This window comes from Schistocerca americana, chromosome 10 (assembly GCF_021461395.2).
Source record: "Schistocerca americana isolate TAMUIC-IGC-003095 chromosome 10, iqSchAmer2.1, whole genome shotgun sequence".
Taxonomy (NCBI): Eukaryota; Metazoa; Arthropoda; class Insecta; order Orthoptera; family Acrididae; genus Schistocerca; species Schistocerca americana.
The window spans coordinates 49867885-49888459 of record NC_060128.1 but is presented as its reverse complement, the minus strand read 5'-3'; the positions used below and the strand labels follow the sequence as shown (position 1 = coordinate 49888459).

General features: G+C 44.0%; 1 protein-coding gene across 2 annotated transcripts in view; it reads left to right on the top strand.

Annotated features, from left to right (window-relative positions):
- Positions 1-20575, top strand: part of LOC124552739 (methylthioribose-1-phosphate isomerase) — an 81817-nt gene that overhangs the window by 40614 nt on the left and 20628 nt on the right. Inside the window, exon 5 of one of the 2 annotated variants that reach the window (XM_047127084.1) lies at positions 1478-1634. In XM_047127084.1, the coding sequence (XP_046983040.1) occupies positions 1478-1634 (157 nt within the window). Of the gene's footprint in view, positions 1-1477; positions 1641-20575 lie in introns of both variants that reach the window. The other variant, XM_047127085.1, reaches the window with a different exon arrangement.

The following is a 20575-nucleotide window of genomic DNA, read 5'->3' as shown; positions in this document are numbered from 1 at the left end:
GGAAATCTGGGTCGGAGTCCTAGTCTGGCACAAATTGTGATGTCACTAGTAGGCAGTATAGCTGTACCTAACACAGCCGATGATGCCGAGATATTCAGTGAATTTGTTTTGAATAAATTTCACTTTCTCAGAAATGCTTTTATTATTGACTGTACAGACTTTATATGCTTTACTTCAGACATTGTCATTTATTTTGCTGTCCAAATGACAAACCTAGATCACTCTCTCTGTCTCATTTCATAAAGTCATTCTTTCAGAATGCGTATACAGAGGTACACCCTAAAGTTTCAACATTCAGCTTCAAAACACACGTCATATGGGATAATCAGTTGTTAAAACGTTTCAGCTGAAGTCGGTGTATATTGTTGCTTATCACTGGACTATAAGTGAATGAGCCATTGCTGTAAAATTATTTGCCTACCAGTTTATAAAGAAAACTGGACTCAATGCAGCCCATACACGTCTCTAAAAGATAGCAGATGCGCCCCCCCTCCCCCTCTCAAATCATTTAAAATGTGGTGTTGAAGTATGGATACGCCACATCTAGAAAATGCCCTATATGGAGCCAGGCAAGGGCAATTTCACATGTCATAGTGGCCAGTTAAGAAAAATCGAGACACATTCGTGGGATTTGTCAGTCTATAGTCAGATTAAAATTACTTTATATTTGATGTCTGTCACTTGCTGATACAGCGTTGCCACATCCACTGCCATCTACCGCTCAAGTATTGGTGATGTACGAATGCTACAAATGCTATTAATGTGTAACGTGGGAGAATGATGGAAGTGGTTGCCGCAGTGTATGACAGGAATGAAAAATGATTTGTCAATCTGATTTTAATTGACCAGTGACTGAACTGTGGGAGGCAACGGATCTTGTAGCCCTGAATTTAAAGTCGTGTCCTAACCTAACCACATCCCCATGATGTGTAATGTATCCGAGAAGACGACGATCGACAATCTGTTAAAATTACGATCGCTTTGTTCACAGCTAACCTCTACTAGCAATATTTCGTAATGTTTGTTTCGATAACAGTCTTCTGCAGTAAAGTTTGCGTTTTAGTGGTAAAAGCAGACTGTTATCTCTCATTGTCATTGGTTACCTGAAACTACACTTTCGCTGCTACATGGGATACCACGTTAGCAACGGATGAGCAGTCCTGGTTGGCATTTGATTGCAGATTATAGCCGACACAAGGAGATAAAGGGGGGGGAGGGGGAAGAGAGAGAGAGAGAGAGAGAGAGAGAGAGAGAGAGAGAGAGAGAGAGAGAGAGTGAGTGCACTGCATCAAACCAGTCTTCAGACTGAAGACCATAAGTAACAAATACCCAGTCTGGAAATACGAATCTTAAATCCTTTGTGCCATTTTTGTAAATTATTCTTCGTTATCACCCTATCCCATTTCCCACGTATAAAATACAAGCATAATATTTTACAGCACTATTTAGCACTACGGTCATTGCAAAACTGTTTCAGATAGCTGTGGTAGCAAAGTACCACGGCGTGCCGTTTTTCGTAGCAGCGCCTCTTACGTCCATCGACTTCAGCATCCCTAGTGGTGAGCGAATTGTTATAGAGGAAAGACCAGAGAAGGAGATGACACACATGGGAGATGTTCGCATAGCGGCACAAGGTTAGTGTGAGTATATTTAAGTATTTTGTATATTTCAATCTCGAGCAGTTATTGGGTTTTACTTCTAGTTTTAGTATCGAACAGATTTTGAGTCTGGGTATATATGGGTTTGACTATTATAGGTACAAGTGAAAGAGATGAGTTGATGACAGTGAAAATGGGAAATAATCCTAATAAGCTTAAGTCCGGAAACTGTGACAGTTTCCTGGATACGGCTACATCTCCTTCTTGGCTGACTTAGTAGTCACATGTATATCTCTTTCCTACAACACAAACTAATGGGCTATTTGGATGATGATAGTTGTGGTGAAAGAATGCGTGTGTCGTGGGACACTTTCATGATGCTGTTGGGGAATATGTAGCACTAATCTTTGACAAGAAGCGTGTTCGTCAGTGACTCATGAATACCTTACCTCCTGTGTCCAATTATTTGAACCCACTGGAATGTGTGTGTGTGTGTGTGTGTTTGTGTGTGTGTGTGTGTGTGTGTGTGTGTGTTTGCGCACAAGTGTGTGGAGGGTGGTGGGGATATTTGAGATCCTTGGTATTTTTCAGACCAGTTGATAGTGTCGATGAAATCCAGAAACACATTGTGCATGCTGTCGGTGCATTCAGAATGCACCTGGAATTTCTGAATATGTACACACACCAATGCAGATGTGTGCTGAAGTCTAACTTCACATGACATTAGTGCAGATGTGTAGTAGAGCCTACCTTCACACCAATGATGGCCATGTGTAGCATTTTGTTTCTGGACCCAAGTTTATTAGGATTATTTAGTTGTTTCATTGTTCTCCACTCCTTCCTTTTGTTTGTACCTACAATTGTCAGTTAGTCTGTACAGACAGCAAATAGTGATCTGCTGAAAGTTACATACAGATAAAAGTTGATTAGTGTAGTAGCGTTTGAAGTGGTGTTTCATTTTCAAAGTAAATGCTTTCTTACAAATACATATAATTATTAATGTGAGTAGATTAGCACTAGTCACAATTTGTTGTTTAGCATACTTTAGAAAAGTAGCCTGCAAGAAGCAGTTTTTCCAGGTAGTGTACAACCTGTCTTTCGCATCCCTGAAGCCTCTCCCTCATGATGGAGTACACAGAGTAGTTGTTTACATAGCTGTACTCCCCACAAATGAATGGGAATATTGAGAAACCTCCGCATGTCCCTTTTTTTGATGAAATTGCGTTACCTATGATTTTTTTAAAACATTTTGGGCAATCTCGGATCACACAGGTCAAGAGTGAATGTGTCACATCACTATTTCAAAGTTTGCTGAAAAAGATATATCTTGAAGTTCCACAAGATGGCTCTCCAGAACTACAATATTTAGATTTTCTGATGATTTGTTAAAATGCTACAGACCTCTCTAAATGAGTGTGTGTGTGAAAATGTCGTAACGAAAGGAAAAATTGTAATAAAGAAACCAAAAGTGGTAGAGATCTCAATTTATTTTCAATGAATGCTTTGTTCCCAATATTATGAAACATGATTAATACATACCCCCTTCATAGCTTTTTTTTTTCTTTTTTTTAAATTTGTAGCTTTTTTGTGGATTTCAAAATTGTCTCGAAAATATGAACAGTCACAGTATTTTAACTGTTCTGAGAAATGACAAAGTGGAAGAACTGCTAACTGTCAGTTACGACATTAATGCATAAAATTCTTAAACTGTAAAAATATTTGTACATACAGATGAAAAAATCTGAAATTTTTTGGTTATTTAGAAATTATTTTCTCCAAACCCCCATCCTAAATGTTTAAAAATTTCATGATGTGGTAGTTGGTCATTGTGCTTAGGGAATGTGCAATCAGAGTGGGCAATACTTGTCTCAACAAAATGTGAGAAACTTTTAAGGTAGACCTAGGTATACCTTCAAGGTTGAAAGGTCAGAAAATCATGGACACTTAAATATTTAAATTGATCACTGATTTTAAGTAAATGTCATGCAAAACTGGTATTTCTGAATCAGAATAATTACTTCACAACATTATAAGTGATTGGGAAAATTCATAATTTTGTTCAAAAACATTTTATAACAGAAATGAAATATAGAATATTTATACCTATTTTTCTTTTTATGGTGGTAGTCACAAATTATTATTGTCTTTTGTCGTGATTTTACTCCTTCAAGACTTTCCATGAATTAAAATTGCCTAAAATGTAACAGTCAACACTGCACTATTGAAAAGAGTTATTTTGGTTTTTTCATCTGCTTCTCATTGAAGCCGAGCTGAATTTGCACACGGACGAGGATGATCCAACAAGAGCAGTTCTTGGGAAATGGGAACTGCACACTGATTTTTGATGAGGGCCATTTGAAAGTGTTAGTAGGATTATGAGGAGTAATAAAGGAGACAGTTACATCTTGCAGCTCATGAGAGACCCTTATTACCGGTATCTGTTCTACCCACCACTGATCGTCATACACACAAGAAATGAAGTGGCTCACTACAAAGTCTTGTAATGTATGCCGTGGTCTCTGCATTTCACACACAGTAACAGGCTGCATTTCATTCTTGCAATGTATGTGCCACACCGGGATGCAACCCAGTAATGACTTGATTGAATTCCTACCACAGGCCTTATGGCAAATTTTTTTGTCTTAATTCCTGTACTACAGAGTTGACCAAGCTCATAAAGCTGAAAGAGGTTTTTAAAATGAGATATTGCACCATCAGTTACATACACATGTTCAGGAAATGCATGGCCTCTAGATGCTATGTTACCAATTATCATGCTGATAACAGAGCACACATGTGCACTGTCGTGAATGAGATCATCACTGGCATTAGCAGAACAGTGTGATGTTCCAAGGAAGTGAGCAACTCATTGAATATTGAGTACCTTTGATTTGTGCCAAAGGTAACTTTGAATTTTGTTCTGCAAAGCAACAGACCAGTTCTTAGCAAAGTTGATGTGAAGAGTTAATGTGTCAATATTCTCTGATGTGGCTGATTTTACCTCAACACATTAAGAGGGAGCTTTAATGCAAGACGTCTGCCAAGTCTCCAGTACTTTTGGTTTATTAGATATATTTTTTTTTGTTCTCTACTGTTTAAGAACTATTCACGAAAATATATATTTTTCATAGGGCCTTACCACTTTAAAAAATTAAGATAAAATGACAATACTTTATTTCTTAACACTTATGATATAGGAGTCTAATATACATTACTTCCAGAGAAATTCATGACCACAAGTTGACATGACCTGTACGATTTGAGATGAAATTGCGTAGGCCTATCATATAGAGAAACTCTACATGTTCTGGCATTTTCAGTGTCGTTATGCAGCCATTGTATCAGAGAAACTCCCACATGTACAAAAGATATGGGCTTTTTTAACATTTTATGTTGTTAGTGATGTTTTAAACAGAGAAAATAATCGACACGTCTGTAAGTGATACGAAAATGCATGGCCTAAGGTGTTTTCTACCGCTCCTACCATGAGAAGAAATCTTTCAGAATGTGTACTATATAGCAGATACAGTTGGCCAACATCAAGAAAACATATCACGATTGTCTACAGTACTTTGGCATTCTTTTCTCTGCATTTATCATAATGGAAACTGGCGAAAAACAGAATTTCAGTATTATTTTAAGAAATGCAATGTTTTTTTGTACCTCCTGAAAAGTGAGTGCCACTTCACTACACAGTTGACACAGATACTTACACGGGCTGATAGTGGCTCAATAATAGCCACAGATCAGAGCCCCGTGAGGGGGGGGGGGGGGGGGGGGGGAGCGAACTCTCTGTGCGAGTCAACGTACGGGAAGGAGAGCGTCCAAACTACATATAGACGAGCACTGGAAGAACTCGGCGCACGACTGGCTCTGAGCACTACGAGACTTAACTTCTGAGGTCATCAGTCCCCCACATGACTGGCACGGACGGCTAATGACTGAGCACTCGGCACGTACACTAAGTTAGGCCCGCAGTAGCCAAACTCTCTCTGAGTGAGCAATGGCCTGCCTGGCCTACTAACACCCGCAGGTAAACACCTCCGCCAGCAGGTCTGCCTGTACAGCGTGTCATCTGTGACGGGCTTCTGCTCTGCCTGCTGGGCCTCCAGTCCCAGCTCCTCTGCCTCTGCTGTGATTCTGTCGGTGGGGATACTAAATAAACCATTGTTAATAGTTACTAGAGTTTGATGAAAATAACTTCTTTGTGCAGCTTAGTTGGTTTATTTAAAAACCGTACATTATTTTAAATCATATTATCTCGGAACAAAATCTGGCTATCTGTAATGTGCTTGTGCTGGCCTCCGTTATGTAGGTGTTTGGACACAGCTCACACAGCGAGAGTAGGGTGGTAGTCTGCAGGTGTCGGCAGTTTTTCACTTTCTGTTCGTCCAGGAGTGTGGGTAACACAAACTCGCAGCATCTGAAGGTAATGAGATGTCGTGTTGACACCACACGCTGTATAAAAAACGGCAGAAGCTGTTTGTTGACTTTCGTGATTGTTCGGAGGTAGGAAGACGTCACATTGGATTTCGTCCTGTTTAGTTGAAGCCTTTATTTGGTGGGTTTATTTAATAACTTAAGTCCTATGTGTAAATGCTGATTCAGAACACTTAGAGTAGTATCTCTTAATAACACATCTGTGTTGGTAAAATTTGTTATAATAAGATAATGAACAATGCCATATTGGTCACTAAAAGAACTTTCGTGTCTGCATGCGTATCGTAATGTATATGTTATGAAAGTATACCATTTTGAGGCAAAGACACATTGGAAATTTACAAAAATCTTTTCTTGGTATGATTTCTTATAATAAAAGTAGATTAATGAAATATTGGCAGCTAAAGCCTACGTTACTTCGAAGTTACAGGATACAGTCAAAAGTTTCAAAAGTTCAGCATGGTCTAGTGGTTAAAAGTGTATAATTAAAAAGTGTGAAGTAGCTGCTTCATGTCTTGCTATATCCATTTGCTTTATCTCTTGTATTAATTTAATGGAAGTGTGATATTCAATGTTATGTACATATAAGAAATCTCTCTCTCTCTCTCTCTCTCTCTCTCTCTCTCTAACAGACATGAATTGGACTGAATATTCAAGACACATTGATCATCTGGTAACACAAACTACCACTAGAATAAAAGACTGACACATTTGCAAAGAAAGAAAGGTAACTTTATCTCTGTCATCTATAAAATATAAAAGCAAATTTATGAGGTAATTCTTTTGGGACGCTTCTTTTACCAACAAGGTCTTCAATTGAAGAGCATTTTCAACCACCAATATGACATTTTTGTCATTTTATTACAACAAATTCTGCCAATACCGATGCATTTCAAGAAGCCCTCAGTGTGGTGGTGTTTTGAAACAACGTTTATTCATGGGACATAAGTTCTATGAGCTACTGCTTTAGATTGTTCACTAGAATGACTGTCCACGGTCACTAGTTATGATCATCTCTTGCAACTAATTGTGAGAGATTCTAAAAATAAACTTATGATGCTGAAACTTCTTAATGAACACCAGTGAATATATAAGTTATTGGATTCATTACTGACTGGCTCCAGCTTGTTTCTTGCTTGACAATCTTTCGGACGTCTTACTTTCGGGGTGGGTGAAGGCGTACCAATACATTTTCAGCCCCCTGCGGGTCCGGGGATTAGAATAGGCCCGCGGTATTCCTGCCTGTCGTAAGAGGCGACTAAAAGGAGTCCATCCCCCTCACGGGGGTAGTTCGCGCCTGCGTCCGGAGACGGACGGTTCCACGACCTATCATCGTGGTCCTTTTGGTTTTTTCACTTCTCGTTTCTTCCTTCCTTTTGTTGGTTCCTTTCTTTGCTCTTCTCCACCTCACTGTCTTCCTTACTCTTTCCCTTGCCTTCTCCTTGCCTTCTCATTGCCTTTTTCTCCTTGCCTTCTCATTGCCTTTTTCTCCTTGCCTTCTCATTGCCTTTTTCTCCTTGCCTTCTCATTGCCTTTTTCTCCTTGCCTTCTCATTGCCTTTTTCTCCTTGCCTTCTCATTGCCTTTTTCTCCTTGCCTTCTCATTGCCTTCTTCTCCTTGCCTTCTTATTGCCTTCTTCCCCTTGCTTTCTCATTGCCTTCTTCTCCTTGCCTTCTCTGGTCTCCGCCTCGGCGTTTGAGACAGTCTGTCCTCTTTCTCCCTCTCTCTCTTCTTTTTCCTCTTCTTCCTTCCTCCCTGTGCGTGTCTGAAGGCCGACCCACGCGTTCGCACGCGTAGCCGGTGACGGGGTAACGCGTAAGTCCCCGCCCTGGGTAGACATGTAAGGCACGCGCGTACCCCCTGGTAAAGGCCAGGCCCGGGGAGGGGTGATTGCCTGAGCTGATACCTTCTGACCATGCCGATTGGTCCCTCCGTCTGTTTCTCGGGAGGTGTGACCTGAGGTGTAAACATTCACCTAAGGCGGGAGTGCCCTCTGAGAGGGTCCCCACAAGGAAGGAGCGCGCCATCGGAGACGCTGGCAATCATGGGGGATTCCTCCGCAATGGATTCTACTCCATCTCTTTCGACTTCGACCCAAAAACGGAAACGTGACCAGCCAACAGTGACAAAAGTACTACCGCCTGCCCCACAGTTCCTCGTAGTTTCTCGAACTGAGGACGGAAAGGATTTTTCCTCTGTCAACCCTTTCGTTATTCAGAAGGGCGTAGATGCCATAGCCGGATCTGTCAAATCCTGTACCAGGTTGCGTAACGGCACCTTATTACTGGAAACTGAGAATGCCTTTCAGGCACAAAAACTGCTTCGGGCCACCCTCCTGTACACGTTCCCTGTCCGGGTGGAGGCCCACCGAACTTTGAATTCGTCTCGTGGTGTGGTCTATACTGACTCCCTCGACGGATTGACTGACGAGGAGCTTCAATCATTCCTCGCTGAGCAGGGCGTGACGGCTGTCCATAGGGTCATGAAAAAGGTCAACAATGACCTTGTACCGACCCGGACAATTTTCTTGACCTTCGATAGTGTTAAGCTGCCATCGCGCATCAAGGCGGGCTACGAGGTTATTTCTGTTCGCCCCTATATCCCGACACCTACGCGCTGCTACCAGTGTCAGCGTTTCAATCACACTCGACAGTCTTGTTCCAATGCGGCTAAATGTGTCACCTGTGGCAGGGATGCCCATGAGGGTGACTGTCCACCTCCATCTCCTCGTTGTGTGAACTGTCAGGGTGACCATGCAGCATCCTCCCGCGACTGTCCTGTCTATAAGGAAGAACGCTGTATCCAGGAAATTCGGGTCAAAGAGAAAGTGTCCACCTCGGCTGCTCGCAAGCTATTGGCTAGTAGGAAGCCCACGCTGCTCCCAGCGGGGAAATACAGTACTGTCCTCGCCTCTCCTCGGACTACCCGGGAGGTAGCAACCCAGACATGCGATCTGACCTTCAGCACCACGGTCGTCCGTTCGGCCAGTGCTAAGATCGCGCGGTCGACGTCTCCTCTTCCTCCCATCACCCCACAGACACGAGCACCTTCTTCAGCTTCTGCTAAAACGAAGACACCGAAGTCAGATGCACGGGCCTTCAAGAAGGAACCATCCCGTGCAGACTTCCTCCGTACCTCGACCTCACAGCCTTCGACCGGTACTTCCACTACACGTCCTTCCAAAAAGGCGCATAGGAAGCACAGTTCTCCTTCCCCGCCACGGCGCATTTCTTCTCTTGCGCCACCCAGCGGCTGCCGCCCCAGGCCGTCATCCGTTTCGCCTGGCCGCACCGCTGGTCGCCGTACATCTGGCCGTTCACTGGCGGAGGAAGCTCCCCCTCCCGGCCATCCTCCCGAGATGGCCGATGACCCTATAGACCCAATGGACGATGACTGTCCGCCTACTGATAGCGGCGGCAGTGCTCGCTCGAAGCCAGGCCCTAAGCGGCCTTCGAGGTGACCACTTCTCTCATCTTTCTTTTCTTACGATGGCACTTATTCACTGGAATATTCGCAGCATTCGCTCCAACCGAGAGGACTTGAAGTTGCTGCTCCGCTTGCACCGTCCGCTTGTCGTAGCCCTCCAGGAAACGAAGCTACGCCCATGCGATCAAATTGCCTTGGCACACTACACCTCTGTGCGTTTTGACCTACCCCCTGTGGTAGGTATCCCAGCTCATGGAGGGGTTATGTTGCTGGTCCGGGATGATATTTACTACGATCCCATCACGTTGCACACCGGCCTGCAGGCAGTTGCCATCCGCATTACTCTCCCCACTTTTACGTTTTCCTTTTGTACCGTTTACACTCCATCGTCATCTGCCGTTACCAGGGCAGACGTGATGCAACTTATTGCTCAGCTACCTGCACCATTTTTGTTAACTGGAGACTTCAATGCCCACCATCCCCTTTGGGGCTCTCCAGCATCCTGCCCGAGGGGCTCCTTGTTAGCAGACCTTTTCAACCAGCTCGATCTTGTCTGCCTCAATACTGGCGCCCCTACTTTTCTTTCGGACACATCTCACACCTATTCCCATTTAGACCTCTCTATATGTACTCCCCAACTTGCACGCCGGTTTGAGTGGTATGCACTTTCTGATACATATTCGAGCGACCATTTCCCGTGTGTTATCCATCTCCTGCAGCATACTCCCTCTCCGTGCTCCTCTCGTTGGACCATCTCCAAGGCAGACTGGGAGCTCTTCTCTTCCAGGGCTACCTTTCAGGATCAAACCTTCACAAGCTGCGATCGTCAGGTCGCACACCTCACGGAAGTCATTCTCGCTGCTGCTGAATATTCCATCCCTCACCCTACTTCTTCTCCACGTCGCGTACCGGTCCCCTGGTGGACCGCAGCATGTAGAGATGCTTTACGTGCTCGTCGACGTGCTTTACGCACCTTTAAGCGCCACCCTACAGTGGCGAATTGTATTAATTATAAACGATTACGTGCTCAGTGTCGTCGTATTATTAAAGAAAGCAAGAAAGCCAGCTGGGCTGCTTTCACAAGCACCTTCAACAGTTCTACCCCTTCTTCTGTTGTCTGGGGTAGCCTGCGCCGGCTATCTGGCACTAAGGTCCACTCCCCAGTTTCTGGCTTGAAGGTCGCGAATGAAGTCCTTGTGGCCCCTGAGGCTGTCTCCAATGCCTTCGGCCGCTTTTTCGCCGAGGTTTCGAGCTCCGCTCATTACCACCCTGCCTTCCTCCCCCGCAAACAGGCAGAGGAGGCTAGGCCACCTGACTTCCGCTCCTCGAATTGTGAAAGTTATAATGCCCCATTCACCATGCGGGAACTCGAAACCGCACTTGGCCGATCACGGTCCTCCGCTCCAGGGCCTGATTCTATTCATATTCAGATGCTGAAGAACCTTTCTCCTGCGGGTAAAGGTTTTCTTCTTCGTACATACAATCGCATCTGGATTGAGGGACATGTTCCCGCATGCTGGCGCGAGTCTATTGTTGTCCCGATTCCTAAGCCGGGGAAGGACAAGCACTTGCCTTCCAGTTATCGACCTATCTCGCTTACCAGCTGTGTCTGTAAAGTGATGGAGCGAATGGTTAACTCTCGATTGGTTTGGCTGCTCGAGTCTCGACGCCTACTTACCAATGTACAATGTGGATTTCGAAGGCGCCGCTCTGCTGTTGACCATCTGGTTACCTTGTCGACCTTCATTATGAATAACTTCTTGCGGAAGCGCCCGACCGCGGCTGTGTTCTTTGATTTGGAGAAGGCTTACGACACCTGTTGGAGGGCGGGCATTCTCCGCACCATGCATACATGGGGCTTTCGCGGTCGCCTCCCTCTTTTTATTCATTCCTTTTTAATGGATCGACAGTTTCGGGTACGTGTGGGTTCTGTCCTGTCCGACACCTTTCGCCAGGAGAATGGGGTGCCACAGGGCTCAGTTTTGAGCGTCGCTCTCTTCGCCATCGCGATCAATCCAATAATGGATTGCCTCCCAGCTGATGTATCAGGCTCCCTTTTCGTGGACGATTTTACCATCTATTGCAGCGCGCAGTGTGCACGTGTCCTGGAGCGCTGTCTTCAGCGTTCTCTTGACCGTCTTTACTCCTGGAGTGTCGCCAATGGCTTCCGTTTTTCTGCCGAGAAGACGGTCTGTATTAACTTCTGGCGCTACAAAGAGTTTCTCCCACCGTCCTTACGACTCGGTCCCGTTGCTCTCCCACTCGTGGAGACAATCAAATTTTTAGGCCTTACCTTTGACAGGAAACTTAGCTGGTCTCCACATGTGTCATATTTGGCCGCCCGTTGTACCCGTTCTTTAAATGTCCTCCGTGTTCTCAGTGGTATGTCGTGGGGAGCGGATCGAACCGTCCTACTTCGTCTATATCGGTCGATCGTCCGCTCCAAGCTGGATTATGGGAGCTTCGTATACTCCTCTGCACGGCCATCCATCTTACGCCGCCTCAACTCCATACAACATCGGGGTTTACGACTTGCGATCGGAGCATTTTATACCAGTCCCGTAGAGAGTCTTCATGCTGACGCTGGCGAATTGCCACTCACCTACCGGCGCGATATACTGCTTTGTCGGTATGCCTGTCGGCTACTGTCAATGCCCGACCATCCGTCTTATCGTTCCTTTTTTGACGACTCTCTTGACCTTCAATACGGGTTGTATGTCTCTGCCTTGCTACCCCCTGGAGTTCGTTTTCGTCGCCTCCTTCAACACCTTCATTTTTCACTCCCTGCAACCTTTCGAGTGGGCGAGAGCCGCACGCCACCTTGGCTCCAGGCTCAGGTCCGCGTTCACCTCGACCTCAGCTCGCTCCCAAAAGAGGTCACCCCCGGTTCGGTCTACCACTCCCGTTTTTTGGAACTTCGTTCGAAGTTCAACAACATGACTTTCATTTATACAGATGGCTCTAAGACCAATGACGGGGTCGGGTGTTCCTTTATTGTCGGGGCACAAAGTTTCCAATACCGGCTCCATGGCCATTGTTCGGTCTTCACAGCTGAGCTCTTTGCCCTCTACCAGGCTGTTCTTTACATCTGCCGCCACCGACATTCTGCTTATGTCATCTGCTCAGATTCCCTGAGCGCCATCCAGAGCCTCAGTGATCCGTACCCGGTTCACCCTTTCGTACACCGGATCCAACGCTCTCTTCAGCAGCTGGTGGACGTCGGTACGCCGGTTAGCTTTATGTGGGTTCCTGGCCATGTCGGTATCCCTGGGAACGAAGCTGCAGATGCCGCGGCCAAGGCTGCGGTCCTCCAGCCTCGGACAGCTTCTTGTTGTGTCCCTTCGTCCGATTTTAGCAGGGTCATTTGTCAGCGCGTTGTGTCGCTGTGGCATGCCGATTGGGCTGCACTTACCGACAACAAGCTTCGGGCCTTAAAACCTCTTCCCGTGGCTTGGACGTCCTCCTCACGCCCTTCTCGGCGGGAGGAGGTCGTTTTAGCAAGGTTAAGAATTGGACACTGCCGGTTCAGCCATCGCCATCTGCTGACGGCTGCGCCGGCGCCGTTCTGCCCATGTGGGCACTTGCTGACGGTTAGACACATTTTAATGTCCTTTCGATGCCATTTTAGCGGATGACCCACGAGCAGCTGCTCGTGTTCTTTGTTTTATCAATTTGACACACCTCGCTAAGGACATTTGATGTTTTTTAATCCTATGCCTGTCAGTCTGTCTTTTATTGTGTTTTCCCTTTTAGTTGTTGTTGTCAACTTGTGCCTCGCGGTGCATTCTTAGAGTAGTCAGGGCGCTAATGACCATTGAAGTTGTGCGCCCGAAAACCACACAAAAAAAAAACAATACATTTTCAGTGTGGTAATTTTTGAAATTAATTCTTTCCGTGTCTGCATGCATATCGTAACGTATATGTTATGAAAGTATACCATGAATGTTATTGTTTTGAATGTCTCATTCTCACAACATGTTGTGAACTGAATGATCACGAAAGTCAATAGGTAGATCTTTGCGTCTTCGCTACAGTGCCCTTGTTTTACAGTGAATATCACCCCAGCTCTTGTAAAGAAAGTACGTAAGTTCTCCTGTACACCTTGCAATCCCTCCCTAAAAATCTGTTTGCAAATTTTCCCTTGCTTTTCCTTTTCATGCCTTCCATGAAACTCTTGTAAATACAATATACTGAGCATTATTTTGATTTATTTGCAGTGGAAGTAACATAAAATTGGAAATAAAACAAGGAAAGAAAGTTACTCCATAGGGACTCTTTAAGCCACAACCATCTGATTATCATTCATTACACTTTCCATTCATCCCTCGCCTGACCCACGCCGAAAATGATTTTTTTTTGTCTAAACGCTTAGTGTCGGGAGCTTCCATTGTTATCATTCTCATCTGTGGCCAAGCCGTGCATGCACCATAAATTGTAGATAAATTGGTGACGAGGTGTAGGCACTGTCCCCTTGTAACAGTAGTTAGTAGTTGACTGTATTTTACCGCTGAAAGGTCGAGAAAGGTGACCCCTGTGAGTTGTCAGTTTTCGAAACAATCCTCGATGTGCCACATTAATTTCAATACTTTCATTGTACGTCAAGCTGGCCTGTTGTCGGTTCAGAGATGGCTAGATTATCTCTGTAAGATTGAGGAGTAGCAGCGTTATTTCAAGAACTTTGCATAAGTGTCACAGTAGTGATATAGCTTTTAGGATTGTCTCCTTTTTACCTAGTTTTAAGATTAGAATTGCTTGGGATTTTTTCTAGATCAGATGCACTTCTTTGGTGGTGCTTGGGAGCGTAGGGAATCTCATGTCAACTCGTGCGTACAATGTGTAAATGCAAGTTCTTTTACATAAATATCATTGGGGAAATATCTGTTGCCCTGCTTGTCAGTGTTTTACACCTCATACAGCAAAACTACCATACCGTATTTACTCGAATCTGAGCCGCACTCGAATCTAAGCCGCACCTGAAAAATGAGACTCGAAATCAAGGAAAAAAAATTTTCCCGAATCTAAGCCGCACCTGAAATTTGAGACTCTAAATTCAAGGGGAGAGAAAAGTTTTAGGCCGCACCTCCAAATTGAAACAAAGTTGGTCCATTGTAATATGAGACAATTTAGGTCGGATGAATGCTGATACAGCTACAGTTGTTTGGTTCGAATCGTAAGCTTAGCAGTTAAGCTTTACCAGGTAGCCATTGCTACACGTCAGGCGCTCCGTCCTTATTTATACGGGTACCCTTCCTTTTTCACGTGCTTCGTCTGGTTTGAATTCATTGCTTATATTGCTATGATCTTTTCTTTGATCTGATAAGTGCCGTTCTCTTTGTTATATGTGTTTACGACACTCTAAGCTGAAAATGCATTATTGTACTGTGTCATGCATTGTTTGTCGCATTGTGATAGTGCGTGTTTATGGCCTGTCACTGCTCGCGGCATGGCTTGCTTTTGTGCACCCTACCGCGCTTACAATTAATAAAAAAACAAGAGAGGAATCGTCTCATTAGCGAAACAATGGCAAGAGACTGCTATTTGTTGTTACTTACACTGCTGCTTTCTTTGATCATGATCAACAAGAACCAAATAATAAACTGCGTATGATAGATGTTCTGAACGAGAGTTTGGCAAAAATTTTTCTCCATTTGAAAATCTTTGCAGACGCCTCTTTAGTACATTACATTCTGCACAGAAATTAGTCACCTTAGATTTAAAAATCTAGTCAATTGTCGTGCTTCATTTCTGACTGTATCACTATTAGGCATAAGAATAATACGAATATAAACATGACATGATATGTATATTGTTCCGCGTTTGGTGTTGTCTCAACTAGTTTCGTAGTTTATTAGGCAGACAGGATTTAAGTGAGATAGCAAAAAACACGAAAGAATACATAGCAAAATGTGTATATTCGTATTACCGGTACTCTTATGGTGAAGAGAATACTGCATGTGATTCACAATTCATAAAAGTTCCTATTAACAACCAAGTCTTCTCACAGATAGGGGAAAAGTTCAGAACGTAGAGTTGGCCATATTGACAAACATCCCAAACAGTCTTGCCAGTCGGATTTTCATAGTACATTGAGACGCTGCTACATTCGAAGATGAACAATACGGAATTCGTATTTACTTGGTTGTATAATGTATGAAAATGCAGTGGTCAAAACTCGGGGCAGAGAAAAAAAAGCTTGTTTTCCACCTTTCTTTCTTTCTTTCTTCTTCTTCTTCTTCTTCTTCTTCTCTTTTTTTTTTTTTTTTTTTTTTTTTTTTTTTTTTTTTTTTTTTTTTTTTTTTTTTTTTTTTTTTTTTTTTATACTGACGCAGAGGTTTTGGTGCTAGTATTTATCTTTATGGCTGCAAAGCGTGCCTGTGTAGCGCTACATATATTAGACGGCAGAAGTTAGTTGGGGCGGCACCTACCAACATTTTTCAGAACTTCCGCCTACTTTGCACTCGATTCTAAGCTGCAGGCGGTTTTTTGGATTACAAAAACTGGAAAAAAAGTGTGGCTTAGATTCGAGTTAATACGGTATTTACCTAATTGTGAGATGAGGTTTTTTCCAAATTCGTCGTTCAGAAAACACAGGGTCATCATCTATTCACAGATTAAACTGTTGCTGCTGAAGTTAACAGTTTTATGTTGCCTAATAGAGTGTGTAGGGGTTGTCTTACAGATGAAACTTTGTCAATGAGGTCACATGAGGATTAATTTTGAAGAATCGAAGGTCAGTGTTGGGCAAATGACACTCTCATTCTTACAGGCTGAAGATTTCCTGAAGCGCTCAGTAGTAGTATCGACATTGCTTGAATGCTCACTTGACATATGACTCGCGCAGCACTAATGTGAGGGATGTGTGAGAAATTGTGAACTAGCCTCTGTAACAATCTGTTGCTCTGCTTAACCATTGACATTTTGTGAAACACAGGAGTAAATAGCACTAAATTCTGTCATTTACAAACTCTTGTTGTATTTGAACAGATTTGCAATAAAAGTGCACAAACATTAATGCTGCTTTTTTAGTAAAGGTAACATTCCAAAGCAGGAATGTTGTCATGCAAAAAATATTAGTTGATTCTGGATTCAGAATAATAAACATGATGGTGACGCTCAGATGAAACAATAAGGAAAATTAATACAGAACGAAATGTCTAAGAAATGAGATAACTCATATTAAACTACTTGTCATGAGAATAAATTACAGCACTGAGACCTGTCGTGGAGATAGTATCAACAGACATCACAAGTTCACAGAACGAGTGAAAACTGGTGACTTTTTATTTATGCGTTAGTTGCTGTTGCTACAGGTGGCTTGCACACTAGAATATTAAAATTTTTGTTTCAAGGCTGCTCAGGCACAGCACTGCCGAAGGTTTGGAGGGGGAACAGTGACACCAGCTTGGCTTAGAACTACTATGAGTGGGAGGTGGAGAGTAGCAAGTGGACAAAAAATCGTCATATTTCCAGTGTTTGGAATCTATACTGTATATTTTGGCTTTATAGGAACATCTGCCACATGTAAACTGCAGATTGCCTGTAGTAGTAGCTGAATTGACTTTAAAATTGGACAAATACTCAACAATAGTAGTCATGTCTGCAGAAGACTCTAAATGTCTCGATATGGACCCAGTGGCTCACTTACACGTTTCGTGCTGCAGAGTTGTTGGCGCTCTCTGTGACACGTGACCCGAGTGAAAGGGTGCTACGCAACCAATGAAAGAGCAGCAGGCACACAGTGTCTTTGTAAGCAAGAGACGTTGTAACATTCTTACGTCAGTATAGAAGTGAAATCTGATATGTATTCAAATAAAAACAGTTGCGTTTTCAAGTCCTATGATAACCACAACCTCAGAAATCACAACATATTTCGAAGAAATGGCCAAATATTTGTGACAACAAAGACTAAAATTTCTCAGCTGTTCTATTACGATGATGATTAAAAATAGCAATACCACAGATGACAGAATTAGTAAGTGGAGCACATAGGAAAGAAAATGGCTGGCAAATTAATGCAAATCATTTCTTCTCGTGCATCAAGAAAGTGCAGAGAAAATACTAAAGCTATGGATGAATACACTACAGCAAAACCGACCACACTCTTCAAAGTAGAAATTCCATCTTCAGAAGAAAATGAACCAAAGCACTCTTTCATCTCTTGCCAAGAATTTTTCACAATTATCATGTAAGCTGTTGAATATTGTGCATCCTACAGTGAAAAGGTGCAAGTTTTAACTATTATTCCAGAAATATTTTCAAAGGTAACAATTTTGAACCATGTTCCATCAGTATCAAAGCACATGGTAAACAAACAAGAAATATGAGGTCTGTAAAAGGAGTCTTTGGAAGACCAGACCCCTATTATGGTCATTCTGTAGAAGCAGCTCAACTTCAAATAGTGCAGTCATTTTATCTGGAAGGGAAATTGAACTGTTCTTGCCAGAGTGCCAACAAAAAAGACACTTTAACTATAACAGTTGAAGGTCAAAAAGTTGTGAAAGTGAAGAGGCACATGACTGGCAGTATTAAAGAAACCTTTGCAATTTATAAGAGCAACTATACAACTTCACATATTGGAAGATCAAAATTTTATGCACTATGACCTAAGTGGGTAGTTCCACAACCACCTAGAGATGTCTGTTTGTGTGTACTGTGCGAATTTTGAACTTTGTGCGTTAACTTTGAATAACTTACTGGAGCACGTGACATATGACACCTCGGTTGGGCGTTTGAAGTCATTAGTAGTCTGTGCCGTAAAGCGAGAGATTTGTTTGTTTCAAGAATGTGGTGACTGCCCTGGAAAGGGAGGACTGCCTGTAAAGACACTTTGCCTGGAAGATGTAGCAGATAACTCTGCACAAATTACATATGTGACATGGGAGGAAAATAAACTAATCAAGAAAACTGCTGCCTTTGACAGATTCATTGATCAACTGGGTAAATGGTCAGTGAAAGCAGCATTTAAGAAATTGCAACACAACCACATTGTAGAAGTGAAAGGGCGTGTACAGGCTGAAAAACTATGTTTAGTGCTTCACTGTGATTTTGATGAGAACTGGTCTGTAATTCTCCTACAAGAAGTACAAGGGCATCATTGGAGTAATGGCCAGGTTTGAATTTTTTACTGGAGTGACATATTTCCAAAACAAGACCACAAGTGTCGCAGTTATAAGTGATGACACAGGACATGAATCAGCACATGCTTTGCTAGCAATGTGAAAAATTCTTCAACTGCAAACGGGGGCAGAGAAGATCATTATTATTTCTGATGGTGCTCCTAGTCATTTTAAAAACTGTTACCAGCTGTTGAATTGAGTAAGTCGCTTGTGCCAACTGACTCGGTATACAGAGCTACTGGTCAGGGGAAGGGGCCTTGTAATGTTGTAGGAGGCCTGCTGAAGCACCACACTACAAAACAATCTTTCCAGACCAAATATAGCTGAGGATTTTACAAGAGTTGTGAAATCTTATAAATCCCCAGCCCTTCCCCCCTGCGGGTCTGGGGGTTAGAATAGGCCTAAGGTATTCCTGCCTGTCGTACGAGGTGACTAAAAGGAGTTTCACACATTTCGGCATTTATGTGATGGTCCCCTGTAGGGTTTCACCTCCATTCTTCAAAATTTTCCCGAAGAGCGAGCCAATTGGGGAAGGGCGCCTTACGATGTGCATCGTGTCCATGGTGCATTGAGATCTTTAACCCACTTTCTTGTTGTTGCATTGCAGTCCTGCCCATTCTCCATCTCTTGGGCGAGGATACCTTCCTGGGTGCGTTTTCCACCATGCACTATGCAGTGTCGATTTCTGTGTCGACGATGACTGATGACTTCTTTGCACCTGATATCCAGCATGGTAGCCAGTCTGTTGTGGTGGGGCCACCATGAACACTGTTGGTTGTAGCCCCCTGATCACACAGGGATCACTGTGCTGATGCCTGCACCGTTAACTCCCAACGTATGCCAAGTGGTAGATGCCCATCCTCCTGGGGCATTGGGAGTCGCGCCACTGGCCATCCTGCCAGATGGCCTTTGCTGCGTCTGGGTGGCGCCCTTGGGGAGGGCCCTTGGTCTCTTGCAGTTGGTGATACACCAGCAGTCTCTTAAGAGATCACGAGCTCAATTCAACGCACATAAGTACGACTCCAAATCGTTCCTCTCCGTGGCTACACCATGGGAGGAATGTCAGGCTAAGGATGGCAGTGGACATTATTTGTCCCGGTATCTTGTATGTTAGAGAGCTGATGGGGAATCTGTTACGACGATGGAGTCTCAGTTTTTTGTTGAGCATTTAGAGGACAAGTTCGGGGAGATGGAGGGCTTGTCAAAAGTGAGATCTGGGTCAGTCTTGATCAAAACAGCATTCTCTGCTCAGTCACGTGAGTTACTCGCTGTTGACGAGCTGGGAGATCTCTCTGTAACCATCACGCCGCATAAGAGCTTAAATATGGTCCATGGTATCAATTTCACAGAGACCTTCTTTTGCAGCCCGACGATGAACTGTGCGCTAATTCAGAGCGGCGAGGTGTACATTTTGTCCGGCGTGTCCGCTGGTGTCTGAAGGATAATCAGGTTGCCACCGGTGCCTTCATCTTGGCATTTGAAGATGATACATTGCCCGAGAAGGTCAAGGTGATGGTCTACCAGTGTGATGTAAAGCCCTATATCCCTCCCCCAATGCGGTGCTTTAAGTGCTGGAAGTTCAGCCATATGTCTTCCCGCTGTACTTCCAGCGTCACTTGCTGAGATTGCCAACGCCCATCGCGTCCCAATACTCCATGTGCCCCGCCTCCCATCTGTGTCAACTGCGGGAAGCACCATTCGCCTTGCTCGCCTGACCGCAGGATTCTCCAGAAAGAAAGGAAAAACCTGCATCCTGTGTGTATGACATCGTCTTACGCCGCCACTACAACAGTTCTGGCACCATCAGCTCTGCCAACCCAGGTCACCTCTCAGGGCCGGAAGACTACACCTGCCCCCTTGATGGTGGTAGGGGGGGGGGGGGGGCACTTTGCTGTCTGTTGCTCCTGCACCACCTACTTTGGGGGCAACACCCCCCAACCATCGGAAACGTCCGTCCCCAGTCCTAAGCCGGAGAGGCGTAAGTCTTCTTTGGCT